The sequence below is a fragment of the Aegilops tauschii genome, chromosome 3 (genome assembly GCF_002575655.3).
Source record: "Aegilops tauschii subsp. strangulata cultivar AL8/78 chromosome 3, Aet v6.0, whole genome shotgun sequence".
Taxonomy (NCBI): domain Eukaryota; kingdom Viridiplantae; phylum Streptophyta; class Magnoliopsida; order Poales; family Poaceae; genus Aegilops; species Aegilops tauschii.
Window position 1 is genome coordinate 545,679,313 of NC_053037.3, and position 27,327 is coordinate 545,706,639.

General features: G+C 47.4%; 3 protein-coding genes and 1 pseudogene across 4 annotated transcripts; 3 read left to right on the forward strand and 1 right to left on the reverse strand.

Annotated features, from left to right (window-relative positions):
* The first annotated feature begins 1,753 nt into the window (after nucleotides 1–1,753).
* Nucleotides 1,754–9,318, forward strand: LOC109778640 (uncharacterized protein At4g15970-like). Its single transcript, XM_020337203.2, has 3 exons — nucleotides 1,754–2,065; nucleotides 8,305–8,670; nucleotides 8,815–9,318. Exons 1-3 carry the CDS (start codon nucleotides 1,859–1,861, stop codon nucleotides 9,316–9,318), a joined length of 1,077 nt encoding a protein of 358 aa, XP_020192792.1. The 5' UTR covers nucleotides 1,754–1,858.
* A 555-nt stretch (nucleotides 9,319–9,873) lies between these two features.
* On the forward strand, nucleotides 9,874–14,133 carry LOC109778641 (uncharacterized protein At4g15970-like; annotated as a pseudogene).
* A 963-nt stretch (nucleotides 14,134–15,096) lies between these two features.
* LOC109778645 (uncharacterized protein At4g15970) lies at nucleotides 15,097–20,933 on the forward strand. Of its 2 annotated transcripts, none has more exons than XM_045235142.2 (3): nucleotides 15,097–15,451; nucleotides 19,735–20,100; nucleotides 20,221–20,933. In XM_045235142.2, exons 1-3 carry the CDS (start codon nucleotides 15,248–15,250, stop codon nucleotides 20,743–20,745), a joined length of 1,095 nt encoding a protein of 364 aa, XP_045091077.1. In that variant the 5' UTR covers nucleotides 15,097–15,247; the 3' UTR covers nucleotides 20,746–20,933. The 2 variants fall into 2 exon arrangements, with proteins under 2 accessions (XP_045091077.1, XP_073367146.1); XM_073511045.1 differs by lacking the exon at nucleotides 15,097–15,451 and adding an exon at nucleotides 17,639–18,128.
* A 452-nt stretch (nucleotides 20,934–21,385) lies between these two features.
* On the reverse strand, nucleotides 21,386–23,885 carry LOC109778658 (uncharacterized). The gene is made up of 5 exons (XM_020337218.3): nucleotides 23,601–23,885; nucleotides 22,895–23,012; nucleotides 22,725–22,793; nucleotides 22,536–22,642; nucleotides 21,386–21,928 (listed from the first exon to the last, which is right to left on the reverse strand). Exons 1-5 carry the CDS (start codon nucleotides 23,868–23,870, stop codon nucleotides 21,554–21,556), a joined length of 939 nt encoding a protein of 312 aa, XP_020192807.2. The 5' UTR covers nucleotides 23,871–23,885; the 3' UTR covers nucleotides 21,386–21,553.
* Nucleotides 23,886–27,327: the final 3,442 nt, after the last annotated feature.

Here is a 27,327-nt window from a genome sequence, read left to right on the forward strand (position 1 = left end):
TGGGCAGGACGCGGCAAGGCCACGCCAGCCAGATCCGGACGGATCCGGCGAACCCCAACCCACCAGCCGCCAGATCGGAGTATGGCCCCGATCCTAGGGCCGAGGCGGCCGGATTGGAGCTGTCCCTGGCGACCAGGCGCGGGGCGACAACGCCGGGGGCAGCCGCCGCAGAGGGCCGGCCTCGGCGGCCACCAGGGAGCAGGGGAAGCGGGCGGCGGCGCCGCCCGATGCGGGGTGGGGTGGAGGGCCCTCTAGAGGTCGAGGCGGGTGCGCGGGGAAGCCCCCGCCGCGCGGGCAAGCCCGACGACGGCTGCCGGCGATGGCGGGGGAGGAGGAGACGGGGAGGCGGGGACCGGCGGCGCCTAGGGTTTTGCCCTCGAGTCGCCCGAGAGCTATTCGGATGTCCAAACGATCTGAATTTTGGTACGGACCTCACGCCACATGAACCTCAACTTATGGTGACTACTACGAGTAGAGCAACCTCATTGCCATGGGTGTCACTGGAGGAGCAAGAGGGAGTGTGTGTGTGAGAGAGAGAGGGAGAGGGAGAGGAAGAGGAAGAGAGAGATGGACAGTACATCAACAATGCCCTATCTAAAAAAAACCAAAAAGAAACTCTACATCTTCATGTATTTGTTATGACTAGCAATGGCATGAACACAGAGCAAGAACTAGAGAAGCATGACAGTGAGAGAGGAGCTACGCAATGGACAAGAAATGGGGAGAAGATGCATGTGATGGTGCTGGTCGCTCCTGGATGTATACTGCAAATAAATAAGATATTCCCTCCTCTAATCAATAGCATGGGATCAATGTAGTTATTGTGTGGTGGGCATACTCACTTATTGATTGTGGAATACTGAAACTATACCGCGCTGACACCGTGTGAATAAATCGCTATACATGCTCGTCATACAAAAATTGCACGAATTACATGGGAATGAGCGGACATGATATCGACCTCGCATGGCTGCATGTCCACTCATGATTTATCGGAAAGAAAAAGCCCTATATAGTTTGTCAATTAAGTCATTTCTTCACCTGTGTTGTTGTACTCGTACACTACCACCTCTAGTTTGATCCACGCATGACCCACTTACGCGACGATACAAGAAGCCTCTCGATCGCCGAGAGCTAGGAAAATCTTGCGGGGGACGCGGTTCATCCCGTACGTCTTTCACAAGTCTACGAAACACCACACTCGCTAGTTGCTTGGATATTCAGCAAAGTGGCCCTAGCTGTAATACCCAGGTAGAAGAAACCTCTGACCGACCGCACTGACCGTATATATACAACTAAACTAAGGAACCTATGAATGCTGTCACTGAACAGGAAAAAAAATACCCTGAATCAATCGATTTTGCGAAAACTATTTTCCGTTGCAGAATAGATTGTGCGAAAACTATTTTCCGTTGCCTGCGATTTAAGAAACCCGGCAAAATAAACATGTCAATGAACAAGTCACTGAACCGAAACAACTTTAATCAAAATCCGAAACAGCCATAGTTACTTGCACACATAGTCGCATCGTTGACAAGTGGTACGAGAAGCCACATCGTTGACAAGCGGTACGAGGAAGCCACATCGTCCCCCACATCGACACTCAAAGGCACAGCCGGGTGAAATGGGTGCACATGCCGGCCGGTGGCTAGCAGGACTCGTACGTACGTCCGATCGGCTAGCTGATCACACGTCGTTGATCTATATATACAACACAAGTAGTATGACTCAGGTAGCTAGCCGGTGAGGAACAGTGGCACCTTAGCTTTCTCGAGCCGTGACAACCCTAGCTTCGCCCTTCCTCCTCGTGTGGTACTCCGGGTCGATCGACGGGCGAGCGAACGCATACTCAATAGAGATGGGGTTGCTCAAGGAGGGGAGCCTGAAGCTGAGCAGCCACCAGGTGGTGCCGTTCTTCCTCGGGGCAGCTCTGCCCACGATCCTCCTCTTCGTGTTGGCCTCCGACCGGGTGGGCGAGCAGCTGTCCAGCGTCTCCGGCAGCTGGCTGGGGAACAGCAACGGTGAAACTCCGGGGGCAGCTCCTGCACTGCTACCGGAACATGAGGTAACTAGTTAGGAAAGACAACCCATGGTATAATATACTTCAGGCGTATGTACGTGCTCACCTCGCGCGCCGGGCCAAATAACATCCTGACTTGATTCTAAGTTTTCGTAAGGTTATAGTGTTTCTTCTTAACACATTACACACGCAGACGCTTATATATATACATGCACACACATTCTCTATTCCTATGAGCTCCTCTGAGAGACTCGGCCAGCACACCATCTTGAAATTGGTGAAGTCGTCATAAACGTCTTTGTAGTCGATGGAAACGTTTCCTCCACTAAACGCACATCGCCGGAAGGCCTAAAATAAATCCAGAAAAATACGAGCACCAGTGTCGGGTCTAGGACTTGTACCTGATGAGCTGGGAGAACACTACACTCCTCACCATTCAACCATAGATTGGTTTGCCACAAGGTTACAGTTGATAGATAATGTGACTAAGAGACTTGGCAAATCCGGCGCCTCAAACGCCTGCGGACGCGCCCGAGTGTGTCCGCGGGCACTGACCGGGCAGTCGTCAAAAAATGCAATCCACATTCGGACACCTCAATTACCATATCTCAAATCCATACAGACTCATGCAACTGCGTCGACGCACACGCATCGTCCGGCTACTCCATCACACTACACTAAATATGCCATCGGACTACCAAAATTTGGCATGTTTGGCTATGGTGGAGTTCATCTACAGTTGCCCTTGCCCTTCCCGGCACCCTTGCCGTCTTTCTCGTGGAAGTACCGGTCGACGACGGATCCAGCCGGATCTGCTCGTCGCCGAAGCTGTCCTCCTTCTCCTCCTTCAGTGGCAGTCCGGCCATGGCACGGACCGCCTGATTCTTCTCTTGGGCGAGGGCGCGCGTGTTCCTCCGCTGCCGTTTCTTCACAATGCGGGCACGGATGGCTTCCTCTTCTGCGGCCGCCCGCACCGCTGCATCAGCCGCCCCCGCCGCCGCCATTTTCCGCCGCGATACGGGCCTCGGCGGCCCTTATTCTTTCTTTCCCATGGCGGGCCGCCCGTTCCCGGTGGGACTCATACTCTGACCGACCGGCGATTGGGAAGGAGAGGTGTTCCGGTCGGGACCGCGAGGATTCAGCACCAGAAGACCCGAGCACCCGGTGAGCCGACGCTATGGCGTCGCGGCGGACGTATCCGTTCGTTGGTCGAGCGCTGTCCTCTCGGGAGCGACGGAGTGCAATGCAGACTGCCATTGCCTCCTCCAACCCACACGGGACGACACCCCAGTCGACGGATCCGGACTGGTCGGAGTCTGATCCGCTGCCTGCCATGGCGGAGAAGGCCGGAAACCACTAGAGGTGAGCTCAGGTGGCGGGGGGGAGTGGAGTGAAGTGGCTAGGGTTTGCTCTGGCGAGAGGATGGGGACGAATATAAGTGGGGTCGGGTGGACCAGTATGGGCCGGGTTCGACGTCGCGGGCGCGCCCGGGCTCCCCCATATCCGCCCCATATTTGGGCTGGATATGGGGTGCCAGTTAGCCCGGGTGTTTGAGGCCCGTTTGAGGCATCCATCTGGGTCGAAAAAATGTGACCGGGCAGCCCACCCGGACGTATGAGGCGGGTTTGAGAGGTCCGACTGTAGATGCTCTAATAGGTTAAATTGTGTGTCGGCGGTAAAAGTTGAAATTACTAGATTTTATTCTACTCCATGGTAGTCGCTAAACCGACATGATCCAATTATTCATTGCATGTAAATGTTTTCTAGATTCTTTTTTTCGTACGCTCTTCTTTTTTTGGATAGAAAGATGATATTTTTGTAAATTCATTTTAATCTAAGATGATATTTTTGTAAATTCATTTTAATCTTGAAATTTTATAAAAGTGACCGAGGGCAGTGTCCGTGGACAAGACACTCGAAGTGTCCACTTCTGGAGTCCCACGACCCTTGACTAGTCCAGGCCTAACTAGGTCCCTTGACCCCTATTTTAAATGTTATTAGCTTCTCGAAGAAAGAGCTAGAAGGGGCAAAACTAACTTGCAAAAGTTACTCTTATGTTTTCATGGGCTGATAAGTGGCGCACTGCATGCACATCACTTGTCACAAACTGAGAGTTTTCTTTTTTACGTAGATTTTTTTTTTTAAAATTCTCTTGAACCGTGCATCCAAATTTCTAACTGTTTTCATCGTTGGATTCCTCTCGTTAAGATATTCGAAAATAGATCTCATGTTAATAGGTTTCACCAGAAAAAAGGTAGAAAAAACCGTAGCTGAAAACCCAATATTTTTTTACTTTTTCCTCTTTCCAAGAGCACAACTGTGATTTTCGCAGAAGAAAATATGTGCCTCCACAAGAAACAAAAATGTGCCCCTCGTAGAAACAAAAAAACACGTTTTCCCCTTCCAAGAGGCACAAGGGTGCCTCTCGCGGAAGCAAATCTGTGCCTCCATAAGATGCAAATTTGTGCCTCTCGTGGAAGTAAAAAAAATGTTTATTTTTCTTTTTCGAGAGGCACATATGTGTCTCTGTGGAAGCAAACCTATGTCTCTACGAAAAGCAAATTTGCCCCTCTCTTGGAAGAAGAAAAAACGGCTCTTTTTCCTTTTCGAGTGCAACTTGCGGAAGCAAATATGTGCCTCTTGTGAATAAAAAAGACATGTTTTTCACGCAATTTTTTCTCCAATATTTAGAGAAAACCGGTTGAAAACCAAAAAGTTAAAAAGAATAGAAAAAATGTAATCTCCAGAAATACGCATAGGAAAAACAATCCTGAGAAATGACCCTTGTGGGGCTCCCACAAGGGGTTCCCCTTAATTAGTTCCTCTCTAGAAAGGGAGGAGAGAGAGAGAGAGAGAGGCTTTACATAGGCTAGGGGGTCCTTAACAAATGATCAATCCTACCCTTGAGTGGGCCAGCTCACCAAGATTTCACCTAAAATCCTCCTTCGACACGATGAAATAAACATTCTCCCACTATTGAAAAACTATTCGCTTGCTTATATTTATAAAAAATGTTGTCAAATAAAAATAGTCATGACTAATCATGGTTTAAAAAATGTTCTCGCATTTTAATAAGTGTTCGAGAATTCTAAAAAAGTTAAAAAAAACATTCTCCCACTATTTAAAAAGTATTCGCTTGATTCTATGTCAAACTGTTCTGTTGTCAATTTTCTCAAATAAAAATAGTAATGATTTTAAAAGAAACATGGTTTTAAAATGTTCATGAATTTTAATAAATGTTTGAGGATTCAAAATGCTTATGAATTTAAAAAATGCTCACTATTTTTTTATTAAAAATGAATTCGAAAAATGTTCCTGAATTTGAATAAACGTTCGGGAATTTGAAAATAAAAGTTCTGAATTTAAAAAATAATCATGAATTTTGAATTGTTCTATTATTTCAAAAAATGTTCTGAAATTTAAAAATGTTCATGAATTTGAAAAAAAATCTAGGATTTCAAAAAGTGTAAATGAATTTGGAAAGTTTTCCCGGATTGAAAAAAATGTTCATGAAGTTGAAATTTTCCCAATTTATAAAAATCATTAATTTGAAAATAAATGTTCCCAGATTTCTAAAAATGTAGAAAGAAAAAAGAAAACAAAGTAACCAGCAAATATTGAATGAAAAAACATAGAAACGGAAATGGGGAATCCCGGGATGTAGTTGGGCCGGCCCAAGTGTATGCATTGTTTGGTCGATATCCATTGACCTACGCAGGGTATAGTAATTGCCCCTTGAGAACTAGAATTAGTTAATTTTTTGTCCTTTGACTCATGTGTCTCTAGTTAGGATTGGAGGGGTCGGAGTCCCATTAGGAAGGGGGAGATTCCCTCCACCATATGAAGGTTTTCTATCATTTCTCAAATAAAAAAAATTAAAGGTTTTCTGGCTTGGGGTTAGGCTTAGTTGCTTATTTGTTTCCATCTTTGACTTATTCTTTTATATGATTTTCTTCCTCTGACTTGTTGACCATGAAGTTTACTTGGACTTTTGTTGACTGGGATGACTTGCTTGGACCCATGGGAGCTTACTTGGACTATTTCCGGCCTCCTTGACTGGTGTTGACTGGTCTTCACATGTGTTGACCACACATATGTCGTGCCATGTAGAGTCAATTGCAAGAAACCACCACATTTGTGGCTAGGTTTGCAGAAAACCACCAACTCGTTAATCCGTTGCAAAAAACACCGCAAAATCACTTAAGTCGTTGCAAAAAGCACTGATCGGGTGATTTAGCCCGTTTGATCGCTTTCTGACAAGTGGGGCCTGGCTGTCAAGAGCTGACTTGGCAAAACATTGACAAACACACCCCCTAGATCTTTTAAAAAGTGCAATCAGCCCCCTCGGTGTGGACGACCTCAGCGCACTGGCCCTGCTGTCCGGTAGGCACGGCGGCGCCCTCGTCGGCGTCGGAAAAAGCAATCAGGCCCTTGGCCGCCTCACCCCACGCGCAGCAGGCCATCCCTGAGCTCGGGCTCGAGGTTGTCGCCCGGCGTCCAGGCCGTCGCCTTGCCCATCTCCGGCACCGGGAGCCGCCGTCGGGAGGCTAGCTACGATGCACTCCGGCAAGGACCTGCTGCTGAGCGGAGTTGGAGAAGGAGACGGGGCGACGGGGCGAGGTGCTGGCGGCGGCCCGCGGCGGCTGGTGGTCTTGGCCGGCGGAGGCCCACGGCAGCTGGTGGTCTTGGCCGGTGGAGGCCCTGGTGCTCTTGACTGACAGAGGCCCCCGGCGGCAAGAACGCGAGCTGCTGCATGCGCTGCTCAGGGGCCCCGCCGCCGGCAACCACTGGTCCCGCCACCGGCAGACCTGCTCAGGACGCCGCCCGTCCTTTCCTCCCGAGACCTTCTCTCTCTCACTTCTACAGGTCGTGCCGCCGGAGCACGCTGCACAATCCGCCCCCAAATCCTCACTGCCTCGCCGCTCTTCAGCTGTCCGCCGCCGGATCGAGCTCCGCCGCCGCAGAAAACCGTCAGATCTGGCGGGCGTCATCGACCTCGGGCCGGCCCTGCATCCGCCTCGTCCGCCTGAGGGGCGCCTCGCAACCCACCTGCGCCAACCAGCCTCCGGCGGCGACGGGAGCCAGTGGGGGCGGCGCGGCGACGGGAGCCGGTGGCGGCGCGGCGACGGGAGCCGGTGGCGGCGCGGCGACGGGAGCCGGTGGCGGCGCCGGAGCCGGTGGCGGCGCCGGAGCCGGTGGGAGCAGATGGAGCAACGCACGGGGATTGGGGGGAGGGGTTTGATTGCTTTTCATTTTTAGATACAGGGGTGTGTATGATATTTGGTTGCCAAGTCAGCACCTTACAACTCGGTCCTATCTGTCAGAAAGTGATTAAATGAGCCAAATCACCCGATCAGTGCTTTTTGCAACGACTTAAGTGATTTTGCGGTGTTTTTTGCAACGGATTAACGAGTTGGTGGTTTTCTGCAAACCTAGCCACAAATGTGGTGGTTTCTTGCAATTGACTCTGCCATGTAGGATAGGTGGTGGGACCTCGGGATAGGGTGGAAGCCATTACTACAACATATATATTCCCTCCGTTTATAAATATCATTTTTTAGAGATTTCAATACGGACTACATATGGATGTATATAGATATATTTTAGAGTGTATATTCACTTATTTTGCTTCGTATGTAGTTCGTCTTGGAATATCTAAAAAGTCTTATATTTAAGAACGGAGGGGGTATAACTTTTATTTGTATTAACTTTTTTATGAAAAACACTTTTTTGGCTAACTGTTGGTCAAAGTAAAGTACAGCAAAAAGTTGTGTCACATCTATTTTCACTAACGAAATTCACAACACATTGTTGCGTTTTAAATGAGCTCAGCGTTTTTTAAGGAAAGAAGGGAAACACAATCTGCAATTTTCTAATCATTGACCGGATGGGGGAAGTGAACAGCTATTATTGTCGATGAGAAATTGAATTATTTGTCACACTTTACTTCCCCATTTGATAATTAGCCCCCTTGAGAATGACTGTGGTCGGGTCCACCCTTCATTGACATAAGCCCGGAAAAATCATCGACACCCTATTAAAGTGTGGCAAATCACTAAATCCCCTCAGTTGATTTAGGTGTAGACAGACCCAAAGCAGAACTTTGTCCCTTATATCTATAATGAGCAAAATTCTACTGCCTGAGACAGTCCCAGCCGAAATTGGGCCGTGCATACGGTTCCCATTTGTTCCCATTTTTATAGTGAGATTCACACAAGTGAACACCCTTTTTATCAAAGGAAGTCTCATATGTAAAAGAGCCCATTATATTTATTTCAATGCAGGAGGAGAAATTCACAGGGCTCGCTGAGCTACTAACCAAGGTAGCGACCAATGACGGTACGGTGATCATCACATCAGTGAACGAGGCGTGGGCGCGGCCAGGCTCCCTCCTTGACCTCTTCCTCGCAGGCTTCAGGAATGGCGAGGGCATAGCACACCTCCTCAATCACACTCTCATTGTCGCTGTCGACCCAAACGCCTTGGCCCATTGCGAGCTTGTGCACCCGCATTGCTACCTGTACGAGGTCACCTCCGCCAACGTCAGCTCCGCCAACCGCTTCATGTCCAAAAGCTACCTTGAGCTCGTCTGGGCCAAGCTCGGGGTCCCGGAGCGTGTCCTCCAGCTTGGCTACAACTATCTCTTCACCGTAAGCTACATGCCTTTAACAGTTTCACGCGATTGAGAGATATTATATGCTCCTTTTTTCTTGTTATGTTTTAATATTTCGAAGAGTGAAATATCATTCTCTAGATCTAGGTTATGCATGCCAAGTTAATATTATTCGTGGCAGGATGTGGATATCTTGTGGCTGCGCAACCCGTTCCGGCACATCAGCCTCTACGCCGACATGGCCATCTCGACGGATGGGTTCAAAGGTGACGCTGAGGCCCTGACAAATGAGGGAAACACTGGCTTCTACTATGTCAGGTCGACGAAGAGGACGGTGGAGATGCTGAAGCGTTGGCGGGCAGCGAGGTCGCAGTTCCCCTCCGCCCACGACCAAGGAGTGCTCAACGAGATCAAGGCCGATCTCGCGGATGGTGAGCTGCAGATCAAGTTCGTGTTCCTTGAGACGACACTCTTTGACGGCTTCTGCCAGTTCCACGGAGAGATGGACAAGGTGTGTACTATGCACGCCATGTGCTGCATCGGGCTTGAGAACAAGGTGCACGACCTTAGGAACCTGGCTGCTGACTGGAAGAACTACACGAGCTTGGCGCCGATGGAGAAGAGGAGCGGCAAGCATAGGTGGACGCCCCCCAACCGGTGCAAGGCGTCGATGAGGCAGCACTGATTATGTCCAGCCATATGGGGTGCATGCACACTTGTACTGATAGGTGAATAATATTATTTCCCCTCCCCTTTCTTTTATTTTGGAGTACAGGAATGCTTCCACAGACGTGACCCACCTGTCCACACCACATTAACCTCCCATCCTGGCTTTTAGCGTTGGGTTCCATAATCCAATCAGAAAATGCCACCTCCATCGGTGATTGCAGTCCATAAAAAAGATCGCAACTCTAGCAAAGCCCATAACTGAATGGTCAACTGAGGCTCTCTTCACTTTTGAGTTCTTGCGTTCGTACAAGCCCAGCTGGAGCCCAAGGTAGAAGAAACCTCTGACCGCATGCATGCATGCATACATACAACTAAACATGTGACCGAAGATCCAAATCAATCAACCACAGCTAAAACCGCATCGGCACTCGAAGGTACGGCCGGATGAAATGGGTGCACATGGCATGCATGGCTGGCGGATCACACGTAGTCGTCGTTGATCTATATATGCAACTACGAGTCCATGGCCGGAGTGCATACACGACTCTAGCTCGGTTGCAGAGGGAGAGAGATGGCGCCAAAGGTGAGCAGCCACCGCCTCGTGTCGTTCCTCCTCGGGGCAGCTCTGCCCACCATCCTCCTCTTCCTCGTGGCGTCCGACCGGGTGGGCGAGCACCTGTCCAACGGCGTCTCCGGCTGCTGGCTGGGCAGCAACAGTGCAACTCCGGGGACGGCTCTTGCACCGCAGGTAAAAGATTGGAATTGGTAAACTTTACTCCACTCCAGGCTAGCGGTGCGGATCTTTGGAACACGAGGCCAATGCACCCGAATTGAAAAAACATTTTAAAAATTCAAAAAGAGTCAAAACTTTTTTATACCCATAAAAAGACTTATATTTAGAAACGGAGGGAGTAACAAACATGGCCAAGCGTAATACTTGTGTAAAAAGTTCCACAGAGGAATGACTCTCATGGTACCCTTGGTAAAAAAAAAATTGGGAATAGTAACTTCAATATATTACTCCCTCCATAAAGAAATATCTTTAGTGATCTAAATACTATTGTTTTTGTTTTTTTCTGTCCAGAATTCCACGGTAGGCATTCCTTCATGGAACTTTTCACGTGAATATTACACTAACTCATCTTTGTTACAAAAATGTTTCCAGAATTTTTTTTTGACTCTTCTTTAAATTTTTATTTTTTTCCCGATTCAGGTGCAAGGGACACGAGACCCATTGGCTATTTCCGTCCATGCTAGTCCGGTAGTCCCTAAACTTGTGGTATGCAATCGTTCATAGCGACCTTGTACACGTCATCTAAGCATGGTAAATTAAAAAGATGGAAAAGGCTAGGTAATGGTATTGGTTTTCTTTCCAATTTCATCTCACAAAACAATTTTCATTATATTAGTAACACATTTAGAGATACCAGTGAGAAGTATAGGATCGTCCCTCCCCCGTTGTGCAAGTATAGAATTGATCGCTTGACTATAAAACAAGGAAAATCTAGTATCCAACTATTAAACCGGATATATTTGGTCCCTCAAGTTATTTGGGATAGTTTTCGGTCATAACATGGCATGGTTTTGATCCCAAAAAAAAAATCTACTAGGCGGTGGCAAATCTTGACCCCAGTCATCGCCACACCAGTGTCCATTTTGGCTAAGTGAACGTTGACTTTATCCCACCCTATTTTGGTGCCCAGTTTTATTCCCGTCCATGTCTCTGGTCCAGCTGAACTCTCGCAAGAAATTGGAATATCTCACCTCCTAAGAAACACTCCCTATAAATAAAGCACATGTTATTCTCGGTATTTGTCTATTACCAATAATTTATATGAAAAATATGTGACCACAAGATATAAAATGAATATTATTGGATTCGTAGTTAAATATAATTTCTATGTGTATTTGTTTTGTTATCAAAATGCATTGTTGGCTAACCGTTGGTCAAAGTCAAGCCATGCAAAAGTAAGCATTCTATTTTTTTAACAGCGGGAATACACAATACACTGTTGCGTTTTGAAAAAGCTCAATGATTTCTCGAAGGAGAGAAAGGAATACAGTTTGCAATTTCTTAATCATTGCATTGATGGGGAAAATAAACGGCTAATACTATCGACTCAGTTGATTTAGGTGTAGACGGATACAAAGCAAAATTCTGTATTTTCTTTTAGAATGAGCAAAATTATAGTTGCCGAGATGGTTCCAAACTCCATATCGAAACTCTTGTGTGCCTGCATACGGTTAGGCAACCGACATGCAGTTTTTTTTAGAACACGGTACAATCAAAGTCGCTCACATACACGAGCGCAACCAACATGCAGTAGTGCCCATTCGTTCCGGGATTCACAAAGTAAGAGCATCTACAAAAGCAAGTGCCTATTTTTAGCTTCCATATGTTTGCCGACAATAGGGAGTCAAGCATCGAACATAGTTGTTCTGATCACGAGCTCACATGAGCTCGGGTAAATAGTAAAATCAAAAGAAAATAAAAAAATCTGACTTTTTGTGTGAAACTTTGAAAAATGTGGCAAAAAAATCGATGCTCCAAAACATTAATTTCAAACGCATTTTGGAGCATCGATTTTCTTTCCACATTTTACACGAATGTCATCTGGTGATGAAATTTTGCAAGCTATGAAATTGTCGAAGTTCCACATAAAAAAATCAGAATTTTTATAGTTTTTTCTTGATTTTTTTTATTTTACTGTTCACCCAAGCTCATGTGAGCTCGGGATTAGAACATCACTTTTTCGGAGTCAAGCCCCATTTCATCCCTACAACAGCCCCCCAAAACTTATCCCCAAATTGTCGGGACACGGGCACATGATTGGGTGAGGATGGATAAACATGAAGAATAGAGAAGAAAGAGAGAAGTGGATGGGAGCTAATGTGGTGGACATGTCGAAAACCCAATTTCTCTCCAATATATGGGCCAGATATAGAAATGCCGGACAGTCCAGGCATTTGGAGCAGGTATGGGGAGATACTTTAAATGCGCATATTTGTCTCTGGACATGTCTGGACAATGTATGTACTGTCCGTCCAGACATATGAGGGAGGTTTGATGAGCCTGTTAGAGATGCTCTAAGAGCTTTTTGCATCGAAGGAAGTATCATATCTAAAAGAGCCGAGTATATTTTGTACGCAGGAGGAGAAATTCAAAGGTCTCGCAACTCTGCTGACTAAGGTGACCACCGACGATGGGACAGTGATCATCACATCGGTGAATGAGGCATGGGCACGGCCAGGCTCCCTCCTTGACATCTTCCTCGCGAGCTTCAAGAACGGCAAGGGCATCGCGCACCTCCTCAACCACACCCTCATCATTGTCGTGGACACCGTCGCCTTGGCCCATTGTGAGGCCGTGCACCCGCATTGCTACCTCCATGAGGTCACCTCTGCCAACGTTAGCTCCGCTAACCGCTTCATGACCAAGAGCTATCTGGAGCTCATCTGGCCCAGGCTCGAGGTCCCACAACGTATCCTACAGCTTGGCTACAGCTATCTCTCCACCGTAAGCTACCCCATATATGCCTTTAACATTTTCACAAACTGTTGAGAAACATTGCATTCTCTCTTTTTTTTTCTCGTTACATTTATTATTTCTTTTTTTGTTATTTTACTTTTTATTATTTCAATGAGTGAAACACCACACTCTATAGCTAGCTAGGTTATGCCTTTTCAGTTAATATTATTGTTGATAGGATGTGGATGTCATGTGGTTGCGCAACCCATTCCGACACATCAACCTTTACGCCGACATGGCGATGGCTTCAACGGCAATGTTGATGACCTGAAAAATGTGGGAAACAGCGGCTTCTACTACATTAGGTCGGTAAACCGGATGGTGAAGATGCTAAACTGCTGGCTGGCAGCGAGGTCCCGGTTCCCCTCCGCCCACGACCAAGGAGTGCTAAACGAGATCAAGGCCGAGCTCGCGGCCGGTGACCTACAGATCAAGTTTGTGTTCCTTGACACGGTGATCTTTGGCGGTTTCTGCCAGTTCCACAGAGAGATGGACAAGGTATGTACGATGCACGCCATCTGCTGCATCGGGCTTGAGAACAAGGTGCATGACCTTAGGAACCTGGCCGACGACTGGAAGAACTACACGAGCCTGGCGCCAACGGAGAAGAGGAGCGGTAGGCCTAGGTGGACATCCCCCAACCGGTGCAAGGCGTCGATGAGAAAACAATGATCAAGTCCGGCCGTATGGGGTGCATGTACACTTGTACTGATAGGTGAATAATATTTTCCCTTTTTTATTTTGGAGAAACGCTATTCTTGGATAAAAAAAATACTACATACACACTAATTAAGTTGGACCTGTGTTGGCGATTAGAGGTCAACTGTACGTATTGGTCAATCAAGGAGAAATGACTTTCAATCCTAATGAAATTTGTTGGGTTTTCGCTTGATTCCAAATTTGTATCATAATATAATGTTTCGTTGTGTAGCAACAAAATAAGAAATTCACTTGTTAGACTTTTGCCTAGTTTCATCAGATTTTATTCTTGCTTGAGAGGGTGTATCTTAACATTTCGTAGGCCTTGTTTGGATACACAGTTTTACCAGTACTAGTTTTCCGTAGACTCGCATAACCGCCTAACAAACTACAACCATGTTTGGGCTTTCCACCAAAAACATGGATAAGTAGGATTTGGTTTCCACAAAACCAGGAATCTGCGTTTTGTGAAAAACGACTAATAGTTGTTTTTGGGAAAACACGATTGTAGAAACCCACCGCAACTGATTTTTTCCAGTTCCTCTTCTTTCGCAACACATCCATTAGCGCTGATTTTACATTCATCGGGAGCTTGGATGGCCGGCGTGCATGCAAATTGACCCTGAGCAACAGCTCTCTACCGTCGGCCTGTGCGTCGATGGAAGTGGATGTCGCCGTCCGCGCGGGCCGAGTGGAAGCGTTCACTGTCGTGCGCGTGTTGTGTTGGCGAGGGGAAGTAGCCACCGCCGTGCACGTACGCCGGAGTCGTCAAGAAGAAGCGGTCGACGCCGTCGTCCGCGCGCGGCGAGTCGTCGAGGGAAAGCGGCTGCTGCCGTGCGCTCACGCCGAGTCCCTAGATGGAAGACGTTGCCGTCGTCCGCAACCAGCAACTGAGCTTACCAAACATAGTTTTCTATAAACTAGTTATTCACGAAATAGTAGATAAAACTGGTTTTCCTAGAAATCGGCTAAAAACGCATTTACTATAATCTTGTCGCTAATCTCCTTTATTCAAACAACCACACGAATGTCCAACATATTTCACGGTGCATAGATGCGCACTGACCGTTCTCGCCCATCGAGGTGCAAACAAGTCTCCGAATACAATGGTTCATTCCGTCATTTTCCGCTGCAAACAAGTCTCCCAAACACCGGTCGGCCCGTGCCGTGCCGTGTCGTGCCTGCTCCTCTACCTCAGTACTACTGTTTCTACGCTTGGATGTTCAGCAAAGCCGCCCTGGCTGAACATTCACCGGGTGACTACGCACAGGTGGTCCAAGGTAGAAACCTCTGACCGCGTGCAACTAAACTATACGTGTCAATAAAAAGAAGCCTCTGAAGAATCCAAAACATCCACATTTGCACACATAGTCGCATCGTTGACAGGTATACCGGTAGAAAACCGCATCCCCGGCCGCGTCGACAATCGTAGAAATTGCCTGCCCCCTGGTAGCATAGGCTAGCAAGGGATCCACCCCATTGGCCATGGCTGATCACACGTCGTTGATCGATTCTCTGGAAGAACAGGACCAATTCATATATACAGCTATGACCCGGCCCACCCGTGTAGGCAGTGGAACAGTGCTATAGCTTCTAGAGCTACGACGACCTCCTGTGACCTCTAGCTTGCTTGCCGCCTTGCCTCCTCCTGTAACTTCTCGCCGATCGATCGATCGACGAGCTAGCTACCTCTGCGTCGTGGTTGGGAGAGACACCGATGAGGTTGCTGAAGGAGGGGAGCCTGAAGCTGTGCAGCCACCACGTGGTGCCGTTCCTCGTCGGGGGAATTCTGCCCACGGTCCTCCTCTTCGTCTTGGCCTCCGACCGGGTTGGCGAGCAGCTGTCCGGCGTCTCCGGCAGCTGGCTGGGAAACAGCAACGGTGGAACTTCCGGGGCGGCGCCTGCACCGCTGGAACATGCGGTAATCAAGAAAGCAATCCCGTCGTATATTTATTCATGCATGCCTGCTCATCTCCACCCAGTTTTTCTTCTTTTTTCACTTTGCCCTCTCAAGAGCTAGCATTTGCATAACTTCATCACGTATGATGAAGGATTTTTCTTTCGCGGTGAATTTTAAGTTAACCCCAAGCTGGTGCTCTTAATTATGTATCAACAATCCAATGGTTCAAATCTACGATTGCTTCGTCGAAATATCTTCGGAGCAAACATTCATTGTTTGGGCTCGATGCACACCGAGGAAGGAGATGAGTGGCGAAGGAGAGCTCGGGAGAATGGAAAACGAGAGAAGAAGGGGGAAGGGGAGGGGATGAAGATGAGAGAGGAAACTACCGTGTCAAGAGAATGTAAGGCCAACTCGAACGCACGACCCCAAACAGATGTCCGTTTTGCTCGGATTCTGTCCGTTTGGGTAGGGCAATGGGGTCGTATCCGGACCTTTCCTGGGATGCGCCGGCCGTGCGCCCAACGCGCAGACGCATTCTTTGGCCGCATCCTGTCTGCCATGGCCAATATGCCCATATATTCATATTCATCAATGTTTAAAACAAGTTTGCACGTCCAAATATTAATTGTCTCAGATAAAAATAGTTTTACAACCCAATCGAAATTTTCTCGAATAAAATAGTTTTACAACCAAATCAAAATTGTGTTGAATAAACATAATGAACCAAAACATCTATTGGTTGCCAATGTGATTCCACATGTGCTCAACCAAGTCATTTTGAAGCTCCAAATGAGTGTGCCAATCACGCATTTCACGATGAAACTGGGTAAACTGTTCAAACATGGCCGATTCTTGGTGCAGGGGCTCAACATTTTCACCTTGAAAGTCAAATCCTTGGTCGAAGATGTTGTTATCACGCTCGTCCTCGGCGACCATGTTGTGCATGATCACACAAGCAGTCATCACCTTCCAAAGCTTCCCTTCATCCCATGTCAGTACAGGGTTTCGAACGATGCCTCATCGGGATTGAAGCACACCAAAAGCACACTCCACATCCTTTCTAGCACTCTCTTGCATTTGGGCAAATCTTTGTCTCTTCTCACCTTGGGGGTTCGAGATTGTCTTCACAAAAGTTGACCATTGAGGATATATACCATCAGCTAGGTAGTATCCCTTGTTGTAGTGGTGGCCAATCATCTCAAAGTTGACTGGTGGGGAGTGGCCTTCTGCAAGCCTTGCGGAGACTGGAGACCCCCTATATCGAGGCTGCTGCCGTTCAATGTGGTCATGAACGAGCAGTGCAGCCACCACAAGATCTTCATCATCCGAGGACGAATCGTCCGATGAATAAATGAAGTGGTTGAAGAAAAATTCATCTCCACTGTCCATACCTTTGTGGGCAAAGTGTCAAACACCTTGCGGTCGTGGTGGCAAAGAGGCCGCGATGATCAGCTCGATGTAGCAGGGGCGTTTGGCGGCCGGCTACACGCCGCTATGGAGCACCCGACGGAAGCTGCCGTGGTCCATAGCCGTCGCCAGCGATGGCCGAAACTCCTCGAAACGACGGCCAAAACTCCTATGAAAGCGCAGGCGTGGTGGCGGCCATGTCGAGACGTGGTTTGGTATGGACGGCCGGGGGGTGAGCAGTGAGGAGGCGGCCGGAGAATAGTGGCGGCGCCAGCGGCGGGGTGGGCGGGTGGAGGCGTTGGAAGTGAATGGAGCACTAGTGTCCCCGACAGGCGGGCCACGGGGAGGACAAGGGTGTGTGTCCAGCCCGTCCGCGCTGTCCGTTTCACCCCAAACGTGGCGCATGTTTGGGCCGGGACTGGGTCAAAAACGGACGAAAACCGGACATTTGTCCGTTTGGGGCCGCGCGTTGGGCCGCGCTATTCGTTCGTTCTACCCCAAATGGACTAGGAAGGACGGGATGGGGTCGCGCGCTGGAGTTGGCCTAAGAGCAAGAAGGTGGTTAATAATGCAAAGGGGAGAAAGGGAAGAAATGAATAGCTAGATGACCACAATAACAGCGGCGCAACCGCATGGAAGGGATCCAGGATATAGGAAGAAGAATAAGGACGGGACTGATCTTTTTTTTTTAACATACCAAGTACAAACTAGACACTCCATCAATTTTTTTACTCCGCATATAAGATTTACCGTAAACCAAACTTCATAAATCTTGACCAAATTTATATAAGAAAATAAATACGATATAAGAGATATATACGATATCAAAATTAATTACATGATGCATGTAATGATATTGTGATTTTTTTATAGTTGTCTTGGTCAAATTTACTATGTTTGACTTAAGACCAATTCATATATATATACACCCGAGTAGGCAGTGGAACAGTACTGGTAGCTTTTCGAGCTGCGACGACCTGTTGTAACCTCTAGCTTGCTTGCCGCCTTGCCTCCTCCTGTAACTTCTTGCCGATCGATCGACAAGCTAGCTACCTCTGCGTCAAGGCTCGGAGAGAGATCGATGGGGTCGGTGAAGGAGGGGAGCTTGAAGAAGCTGTGCATCCACCACGTGGTGCCGTTCCTCGTCGGGGGAATTCTGCCCACGGTCCTCCTCTTCGTCTTGGCCTCCGACCGGGTGGGCGAGCAGCTGTCCGGCATCTCTGGCAGCTGGCTGGGGAACAGTAACGGTGGAACTCCCGCCGCTGCGCCTGCACCGCTGGAACATGCGGTAATCAAGAAAGCAACCCCATCGTATATTTATCAACGAAAAAAATAGCGCGCTACAAAATATAGCGAGGCCCTTCTCCAGATGCTACACAAGTTATAGCATGCTATATTTCAAAATAACGTTTGCAAAAAATGCAAAATATATCCAGAAATAAAGTATTTCAGCAACTAAATTTTGACGAGCAACACATGCACAAGGGCCAAATCCAAGGCATAAAAAAGGAATGCCTGTTATCCTATCGTGGCACAATAGATAACACAGGCTTCAGTTTAGTACACAGTATAATTACAGAGAGTACAGAGTATAAACAAAGCTTCAGTTCAATAAAGAGTATAACACAAGCTACACTTTACAAAGAGAAGAAAGAATCAAAATATACTATACTCCCTACATGTTTTCCGCTGTGTACAATTACAAATTCAGAACAAACTTGTAGCTTGACAACTCAGCTACACACAAATACACACAGTTACTTAGTCAAAACCATAAACTAGGGATGAGAACTAGCGTTGGGTCCTTGTCATGTGAGAGTTTGAGAAAGAGAGTGAGAAGGGTGTTGTCGAGGGGTGGTTTTGGCCTTTCAGGCCTGCTGAGCTGTGGTTATCTTATTTTTGCATCATGTGCATGCTACAACGTTACAAGTTACAACGTTATAGCGAGGCGTAGCGCGGTAATTACGTAAATAGCGCTGTAGCGGCTGAATTTGCCTAAACGTAGCTCGCCTTCCCTAATACGCTATAACCGCGCTATAACGGCGAAATAGCGTGCTATTTTTTTCGTTGATATTTATTCATGCATGCCTGCTCACCTCCACCCAGTTTATTTTCTTTTTTCACTTTGCCCTCTCAAGAGCTAGCATCTGCATAATTTCATCACGTATGATGAAGGACTTTTCTTTCGCGGTGAATTTTAAGTTAATCCCAAGCCGGTGCTGTTAGTTATGTTATGTGTGATCAATCCAATGGTTCAAATCCAGATCCAGAATAACAGCGGGGCAACCGCATGGGAGAGATCCAGGATAGAGGAAGAAGAATAAGGACGGGGACCAGTCTTATTTGTTTTGAACATACCAAGTAAAAACTAGATACTCCATCGATTTTTTTTTACTCGGCATATAAGATTTATCATAAACCAACTTCATAAATCTTGACCAAATTTATATAGGAAAATAAATACAATACAAGAGATATATGATATCAAAATTAATTACATGATGCATGTAATGATATTGTGATTTTTTTTTGTAGTTATCCTGGTCAAATTTTACGATGTTTAACTTAAGACAAATCTTGTACGCCGACTAAAATGCGGATGGGGTAGGTACATACACAGTTGAGGTTGACAAGGTTGACAAATATTGGTCACTAAAATGCTGAGAACCAATCACAAAGTATCAAGGTTGACAAGGTCTTCCCTAAAAAAGATTGACAAGATTTAATGGGTTTTTCTACTTTTCCAAATGGGCTTTTGTGCTCCTCCCAGATTTACAGAGCGGTCAGAGTGGGCTAGCTTCACACAACCTAGCTACAAGCCTTTTGTATCCTACGTGTAGGTTTTCATATCTGAAACTAAAATAGCCCACTATAATTTGGGGTTTCGCGCGCAGGTGGAGAGATTCCCGGGGCTCGCGGAGCTGCTGCCGAAGGTGTGCACGGAGGACCGGACGGTGATCATCACGTCGGTGAACGAGGCGTGGGCGCGGCCGGGCTCCCTCCTCGACCTCTACCTCGAGAGCTTCAACAACGGCGAGGACACCGCGCACCTCCTCGACCACCTCCTCGTCGTCGCCCTCGACCCCGCCGGCTTCCGCCGCTGCGTCGCCGTGCACCCGCACTGCTACCTCCTCGAGGTGACCACCGTGAACCTCACCTCCGCCGCCCGGTTCATGTCCAGGCAGTACCTGGAGCTCGTCTGGACCAAGCTCGAGCTCCAGCAGCGCGTCCTCGAGCTCGGCTACAACTTCCTCTTCACCGTACGTGAGATCGAACGCGGAACGCCACAGCAGACAGCACCAGTACTACAGTACTTGCTAACACTACAAGGAGAATTAATGGTGACATGATCGTGCACTGACATGATCACTTTTATGTAGGACACTGACATGCTCGTGCTCCGGAACCCGTTCCGGCGGATCCCGGTGTACGCGGACATGAGCGTGTCCTCCGACGACTACTCGGCGGCGCGGGCGCACCCGCTGGACAACCCGCTCAACACGGGGCTCTACTACGTGAAGGCGACGAGCCGGGGCGTGCGCGTGCTCAAGTACTGGCGGGCGGCGCGGGCGAGGTTCCCCGGCGCGCACGACCAGTCGGTGTTCCACAACATCAAGCGCGAGCTCGTCCAGAAGCTGGGGGTCGCCATCGAGCCCCTGGACACGGTCTACTTCGGCGGGTTCTGCGAGTACCACGACGACCTCGCCAGCGCCTGCACCATGCACGCCGACTGCTGCGTCGGCGTGGACAACAAGGTGCACGACCTCAAGGACGTCGCCGCCGACTGGGAGAGGTACAAGGGCATGGCGCCGGAGGAGAGGAAGAGGGTCGGCCGGAATATGACATGGACGGTGCCCGCGCGGTGCCGGAGGTCCGTGAACTGGAGTAAGCCCGTGCACCCCTGATGGCAGCTACAGATCGGTTGATAGCTGATATAGTAATGCAGTTTTTTGGTCTGTTGACATTGCCCAGGATTTATGTAAACGTACTGAATAAATTGTTGTTGACGAAATACGCCTAGTTCTGAAGAGTTTGAGAGAGGAACAGTACTAGTGCAGTTTCAGAGGGAGACCCATCGAGATTCTTTCAGAAACCTGTCACAAATTGCTACTACTTTGTATGGGTTCAGAAGCACCTGCCAAGCAACGCGGTCTCTTGATCGAGTTCGTATGAATGGATGGAAAAGGAGCAGAAAACCTCAACCGGATCCCCTACATTTTACAGAAAAAAAACTGCATTCTACATGCATGGGTTACACAGGCAGTTCAGACACAACAGAAAACAGCAAAGGAGGAGTAACAAGTCTTGGGATGTAGGCAAAGAAAACAGACAAAATATAGTCCGGGTAAACCTACAAAAAAATACTGACAGAAAACAATATGATCCTTGTGGTCACCAATCAAATTGTTCTGGGTACTCTTGTCGGGCCATTATCGGGGTGAGCTTCAGGTTGGTTGATGAAACCACAAAACTAATGGTTCCAATCATGATTCCCAAGAAATCATCACTGCTGAAGGACAATTTGTGAAGAGAGAAAAAAAATGCTAAATCAGGCAAACTGAACGTGCATTCTCATTGTCACCTCAACGCATAAGTTATTTTGGTCTCTAGACAGTCATCAAGAAAGTAGTCTCTGGTCTGGAGGATCATTCACCTCACACTTATCCAAGGTACATAACTAGGGACTTGCAGAAGGAGATGCAGACTGGAGCCCTAGACATTCTTGCTGGCGTACTTGTCAGGTTCATCATCCTTGAAGAGGTCGTCCATGACATCGTCATTCTTGGTGCTTTCAAAGGTGGAACCAGGGGTGCCGAGGGAGAACTCATCACCACCGGTGGAACCTGCAGGAGCACCATGGTTTCCAGCTGGGTTTCCACCGAAGCCACTGGCACCACCAAAGTTGCCGGCAGCAAAGTTGTCGCCGCCACCACCACTGTTGCTACCATAACCACCTCCTCCATAGCCACCACCGCCATATCCTCCTCCTCCAAAGCCGCCACCACCACCTCCATAACCAGCACCATTACGGAAGCCAGCGGTCCTCTCAGTGGCAGCACTAACCCGTAGGTTGCGTCCATGTAGATCCTGAGATAAGAAATAAGTTGATGGGCAACATTAGATGCGAATCTTTGAAACTTATATGAATCATTGCATGTTCTTGAAACTGAAACTCCTACAGTAAACCTGTCAAGGGCAGGTGATGAAAACAATTGTAGTAAGCTCACTCACTGATGAACTTGACATCATTCCATTTTCCTAACAGGCTAGCAGAGCATTAAGAAAGATGATGTGGCAGAATTCACGAAAAAATTTGCTATTATAACATCAATATCACAGTTCCCAATACTTCCATTACATGCTAGAGTTATCCAACTTGAATCGGATTGCAGTGATAACTGGTGCACAACACATATCTTATTCTTTGTTATTCAAGACACAGCCATGACACCCAGGGAAGTACACTGAACTTCCAACCAATCAACAGGAGTTTGACCATCATTAATGTCGAATACACAGTTAAGAAAACAAGTTTAAGAAACATTGTTTTGATGGAGAGAATTGGGGTAAGATATAGTTCTAAATAATTTATCCTGGTCTGAAATTTCTCGGCTAAACATAGAGTCATTAGACTAATATCACAAAGCACAGCACCAAGAAAAGCTGATAGAGTTCATCCCGAATATGATTTTACCTTTCCATCCAAGGCCATGATGGCAGATGAAGCCTGTTCTTCTGCTGCATAAGTTATAAAGCCAAAACCTCTAGACCTCCCAGTGTCGCGGTCTACGATAATCTTAGCTGGAAAGAACATAAGAAAAAGAAAACCATTACCAAAACAGCAGCCCAAGATAAGCACGGAGAAAGATTAAGAGCTGCATACCATCAATAATTTCTCCATAATGGGAAAAAGCATCTCTCAGACTGCCCTCGTCTGTGTTAAAGGAAAGCCCTACAACAATTACTCATGGCAGTCAGAGAACAGCATCGCAGCAGAACAACTGATTTTTGAACAGATCATCAACAGAGGTATAAGCTATAAGCAGGTCAAACCTCCTACGAAGAGCTTCGAGGATGACATGCATCTTATCGCCTGATAGAGAGTCGGGTTCGAGCTGGTGGCCTTCTTGAGCAGATTACCAAGCTTATTAACCAGGGCCATAACTTCAATCTGCAGCAGAACGAGATGACGAAACACAGAACATGTAAGAAAAGTTGATTCTTTAATGCAATGCCAGACTGCCAGTTGAGGAACAGGTAAGTACTTGGCACTTAACAGCTAAGTTACACGGGACGGGGATACGAACACTGAATATACCGGTAGACGGCATTTCCCAAAAGCACGAATTCGAGGATCCGTGAGTGTGTGCTCTTTTTTATTTTTTATTTTTTGAGAAGGAAAACACAACATGTGACAATACTACAAAATAGTGTCAACGGATTTTCGTCGTTCCCCTCTCCTAGGCTCTTAATTTCTCAAATTTTCATTAGGCTCCCAAGCAGCAAATAGCATCGTCATATAGATATAGACAGCCAGACACATATACAGATGAATAATACAGTACAAATTAGCAAACTGGGTGCTGCCAATGAAACCCATTCCCAGTTACAGACCGAGCGGACCCACTGCTGCTGCCGCTGTTGCCATTCCTGTTTCTCTCTCTGCTCGGCGTAGGCAGCCAGGCACGCACTGAGCAGGGCGAGCACACACTACGGTAGAGAAAAACAGTGGGAATGAGAGAGCCGGGGAGGAGGTCACCTGCTGCCTGCTGCAGTGGAGGACGGAGGCGGCGCGGTGCCCTGCGGCGGCGAGGGGCAGGGGGTCCTGGAGGCGGCGGCGAGGGGCAGAGGGTCCTGGAGGCGGCGGCGCGTGTAGACCTGGCAGGTGCGTCTCGTCGTCCCTTCGCTCTGAGTCTGTGACCTGGGCAGTAGTGGACTGGACTGGACACTTGTTTCGTGCGTCTGCAGTTGGGCTGAAATCTTTTGGGCTTTCGGGTTGAAATTTACTGGGCTGCGTATCTTCCCCCATCGGTGACCTCTTTTGTGGACGACGCCGCCCTATCTGAGTTTTGAACCTTTTGCTCAAAAAAAATACAAATCTGAGCTTTCAACCCTCAAAAGGAGCCTTAAAAAAAACTCAGAAGGAAAATTCTGACGAGATCATGAAAGAAGTAAGCATATATTGATGTGAAATATCATTATGTGAGTGAATGTGTTGAGAATGGCAGCATAGAAGTGGAGTTTGTACGTACAGGAGATCAGCTCGCAGATATAGACAAAGGCATTGGGAAGTTAGCTTCCTGGAGCTGAGGGACAGAATCGGCGTGCGTTCACTGGAGCAGATCCCTTAAGTTTGAGGAGGTGAATGATGTTAACCTCGACGTATCTGCATCATTTAGTTTTTCTGTTTATTTCCTTGGTAGCAACATAAGTGCAGCCTTCCCGCAAAAAAAAAACGTAAGTGCAGCCGCATGGTTCACTCGAATTTATGTAGGTTGCACGGGCCGAAAGCTAGCTCGTTCTTGTTGTGGCCCGTCCTAGTCTTTAGCTTGGTTTGTTAGCTCCAGACTCGACACGATCGCGGAGAGCTTCCCGCTGTTTTTCAGTTGCAAGATGGAATAAAACAAAGACCCGGAAAAGATGCAAAGAATTACGCGTCGCAAAACTCTTCTTTCTCCGTGTGACTCTGTTCCTCTGTTTTCAGTCTACCACGTGTGTGCAGTGTTCTTTGGAGAAAAATTCAGATAGAAGGAGAGATAGTTGAGATTAGGACATGAATCTAACAAATCAAGGATTTGAAAATGTTAAAATGTGTATAGAAAACAAATATCGACCATGTCTTAAAAATTCTTAATCTTGTATTTGATAAATAGTAACCAAGCATTTGAAAAATGTCAAAAATGTGTATAGAAAAATGTTGACCATGTCTTAAAAAATTGTTAAAGTTGTATTTAAAAAATGCTAGACGTGTACTAGAATTTTTTTTTCATCACATATACGAAAAATGTAGATTGAAAATCAAAAGAAACAATGAAAACCAAAAACAGAAACCAAAGAAAACTAAGAAACAAGTGCAAAAGGAATGAAAACCAATAATAAAACGAAAAAAACGTTGAAACCCAAGAAAGAATCAAAAAATAGAGAAAAGTGAGAAAGACAAGGAAAACCAAGAAAAGAAACAAAAAAACATAAGAAAGAAGAGAAAAACCATGAAAAACAAGAGAGAAATGAAGAAAACCAGTTGAAAACAACAACAAAAAATGAAGAAAAACCCGTTGAAGAAATAGAAAAGTCAAATTAAGAACAGCAAAAATAATCGAAGAAACCAGAGCGAACGCAAGCATCTCAATCAAAACCAGATCAAACAAAAAAATAGACAAAATTGGGCTGGCCCAATGACTACACGTGATGGAAAGCATTTAGGCGAGGGCAGCATATTTTTGGCTATAAGCGAAATATAGCTCCCATGGGCCTGGTGTGCCTAGCGTACCGTCGTGCCGGCCTGAATAGCATCTGTTGTTAGGGCATGTCTCTTCCTAAGTGGTTTTGGTGATTGATGACAATACTTTTGCGGACTAATCGTGGGCATTAAGTATTTCAGAGATTCATTCATGGGCACGAGACGATTCATACCCCTCAGAGCTTAAAGTGAAGACGGTGTAGTCTCTTTCGTTTCGGTTTTGGTGGACTTGAGTCGTAGGAGACACCGTACTATCAAGAGGGGGTCCGCATTGGAAAGGCTAGGGTGGAATCAACACGTACACTTCATATTTGCACCCCAGCTCCTTTCCTCGTCTTGGAGTATACCGTTTCATCGGAAGAGGGGCTTGTGAGGTGCTAGCGGTAGTACCGCTGAACAAGGTGGTAGTACGGCCTATGGTCTTCAAGCGGCAATACCGCTGTCTCACGGTGGTAGTACCGCTCGTAGGCAGTACCGTCCCGGCTCGGCACAGGTACCGCCTCGATTCGAGGGCGTCACTCCTCGTGTCGGGTTGTGCGGCAGTAGTAGTGGTAGTACCGCACGTGAGCGGTAGTACCGTGACTACCACCGCTACTAGTACCGCCCCAGCCCTCTCTCTCTCTCTCTCTCTCTCTCTCTCTCTCTCTCTCTTCCGTTCCCCCTCAGATGCCTCTGCTCTCAGTCTCCGCAGTAGTACCGCTGGGGGTCGCAGTAGTACCGCTGCCACCAGCGGTAGTGCCGCTCCACGGAGCAGTAGTACCGCTCTGTGCGGGCTGAAGAGGGGATAACGGTTGGATGAGTAACCCCACTATAAAAGGAGGTCTTCTTCTCCAAGAAGACTCACCTATTCCCTCCCCAAGCTCCATTGTTGCTCAAACCTCCATTTTTGCCCAATCTCTCTTCCTAGCCAATCAAACTTGTTGATTTTCTAGGGATTGGTTGAGAAGGCCCTGATCTACACTTCCACCAAGAGAAATTTGATTCCCCCACTAATCCCTTGGGGATCTTGTTACTCTTGGGTGTTTGAGCACCCTAGACGATTGAGGTCACCGCGGAGCCATATTCCATTGTGGTGAAGCTTTGTGGTATTGTTGGGAGCCTCCAATTAAGTTGTGCAGATAGCCCCAACCTTGTTTGTAAAGGTTCGGTCACCGCCTTCAAGAGCACCAGTAGTGGATTCACGGCATCTCGCATTGTGTGAGGGCGTGAGGAGAATACGGTGGCCCTAGTGGCTTCTTGGGGAGCATTGTGCCTCCACACCGCTCCAACGGAGACGTACTTCCTCTCAAAGGGAAGGAACTTCGGTAACACATCCTCGTCTCCACCGGCTCCACTCTTGGTTATCTCTTATCTTTACTTGTGCAAGTTTATATTGTGTTGTATCCCTTGCTTGCTTGTGTGCTTGTGTTGTTGCATCATATAGATTGCTCACCTAATTGCACATCTAGACAACCTATTTCGATGCTAAGTTTAATTTGGTCAAGAAAAGCTAAAAAATGTTAGTTGCCTATTCAGCCCCCCTCTAGTCAACCATATCGATCCTTTGATCTGTGCCATAACTGGCCTGGATGGTGCAGTGCACGGGGCGGCACGGCATGGCCCGTTCAGTAAACATGCACGATTACGGTGGGTCTGGCCAGGCCGGCCTGTTTGGCCAGCTCTAGAGCCTTGAGCCTACCGTGTTTCTCAAACAAACAAAAAACTAATGATAGGTTGAACAGCGTCATGCCTCGGTCGTATCGGATCAGTGGTGGTGCTATGTTAGGGCCGGGGGGAAGGGGGCCACTGCCCCCCCCCCCCCCCCAGCATTTGACCAATTTCTGAAGATTGTTTTTAAGAAGACTTAGATTAGAACATTTTTAGCATTCAGAAACTGATGTTTCGTGTTTCGCCCCCAGAGTTATTCAGCTAGCTTTTTTTTAGAAAAACCTCGCCACTTTATTACTCAAGGATGTTCGTAGGCACACGTGCAGGGTCATGAGGATTACCCAGCCATATGTGTCTACCTACATTCAGATTACAAGCA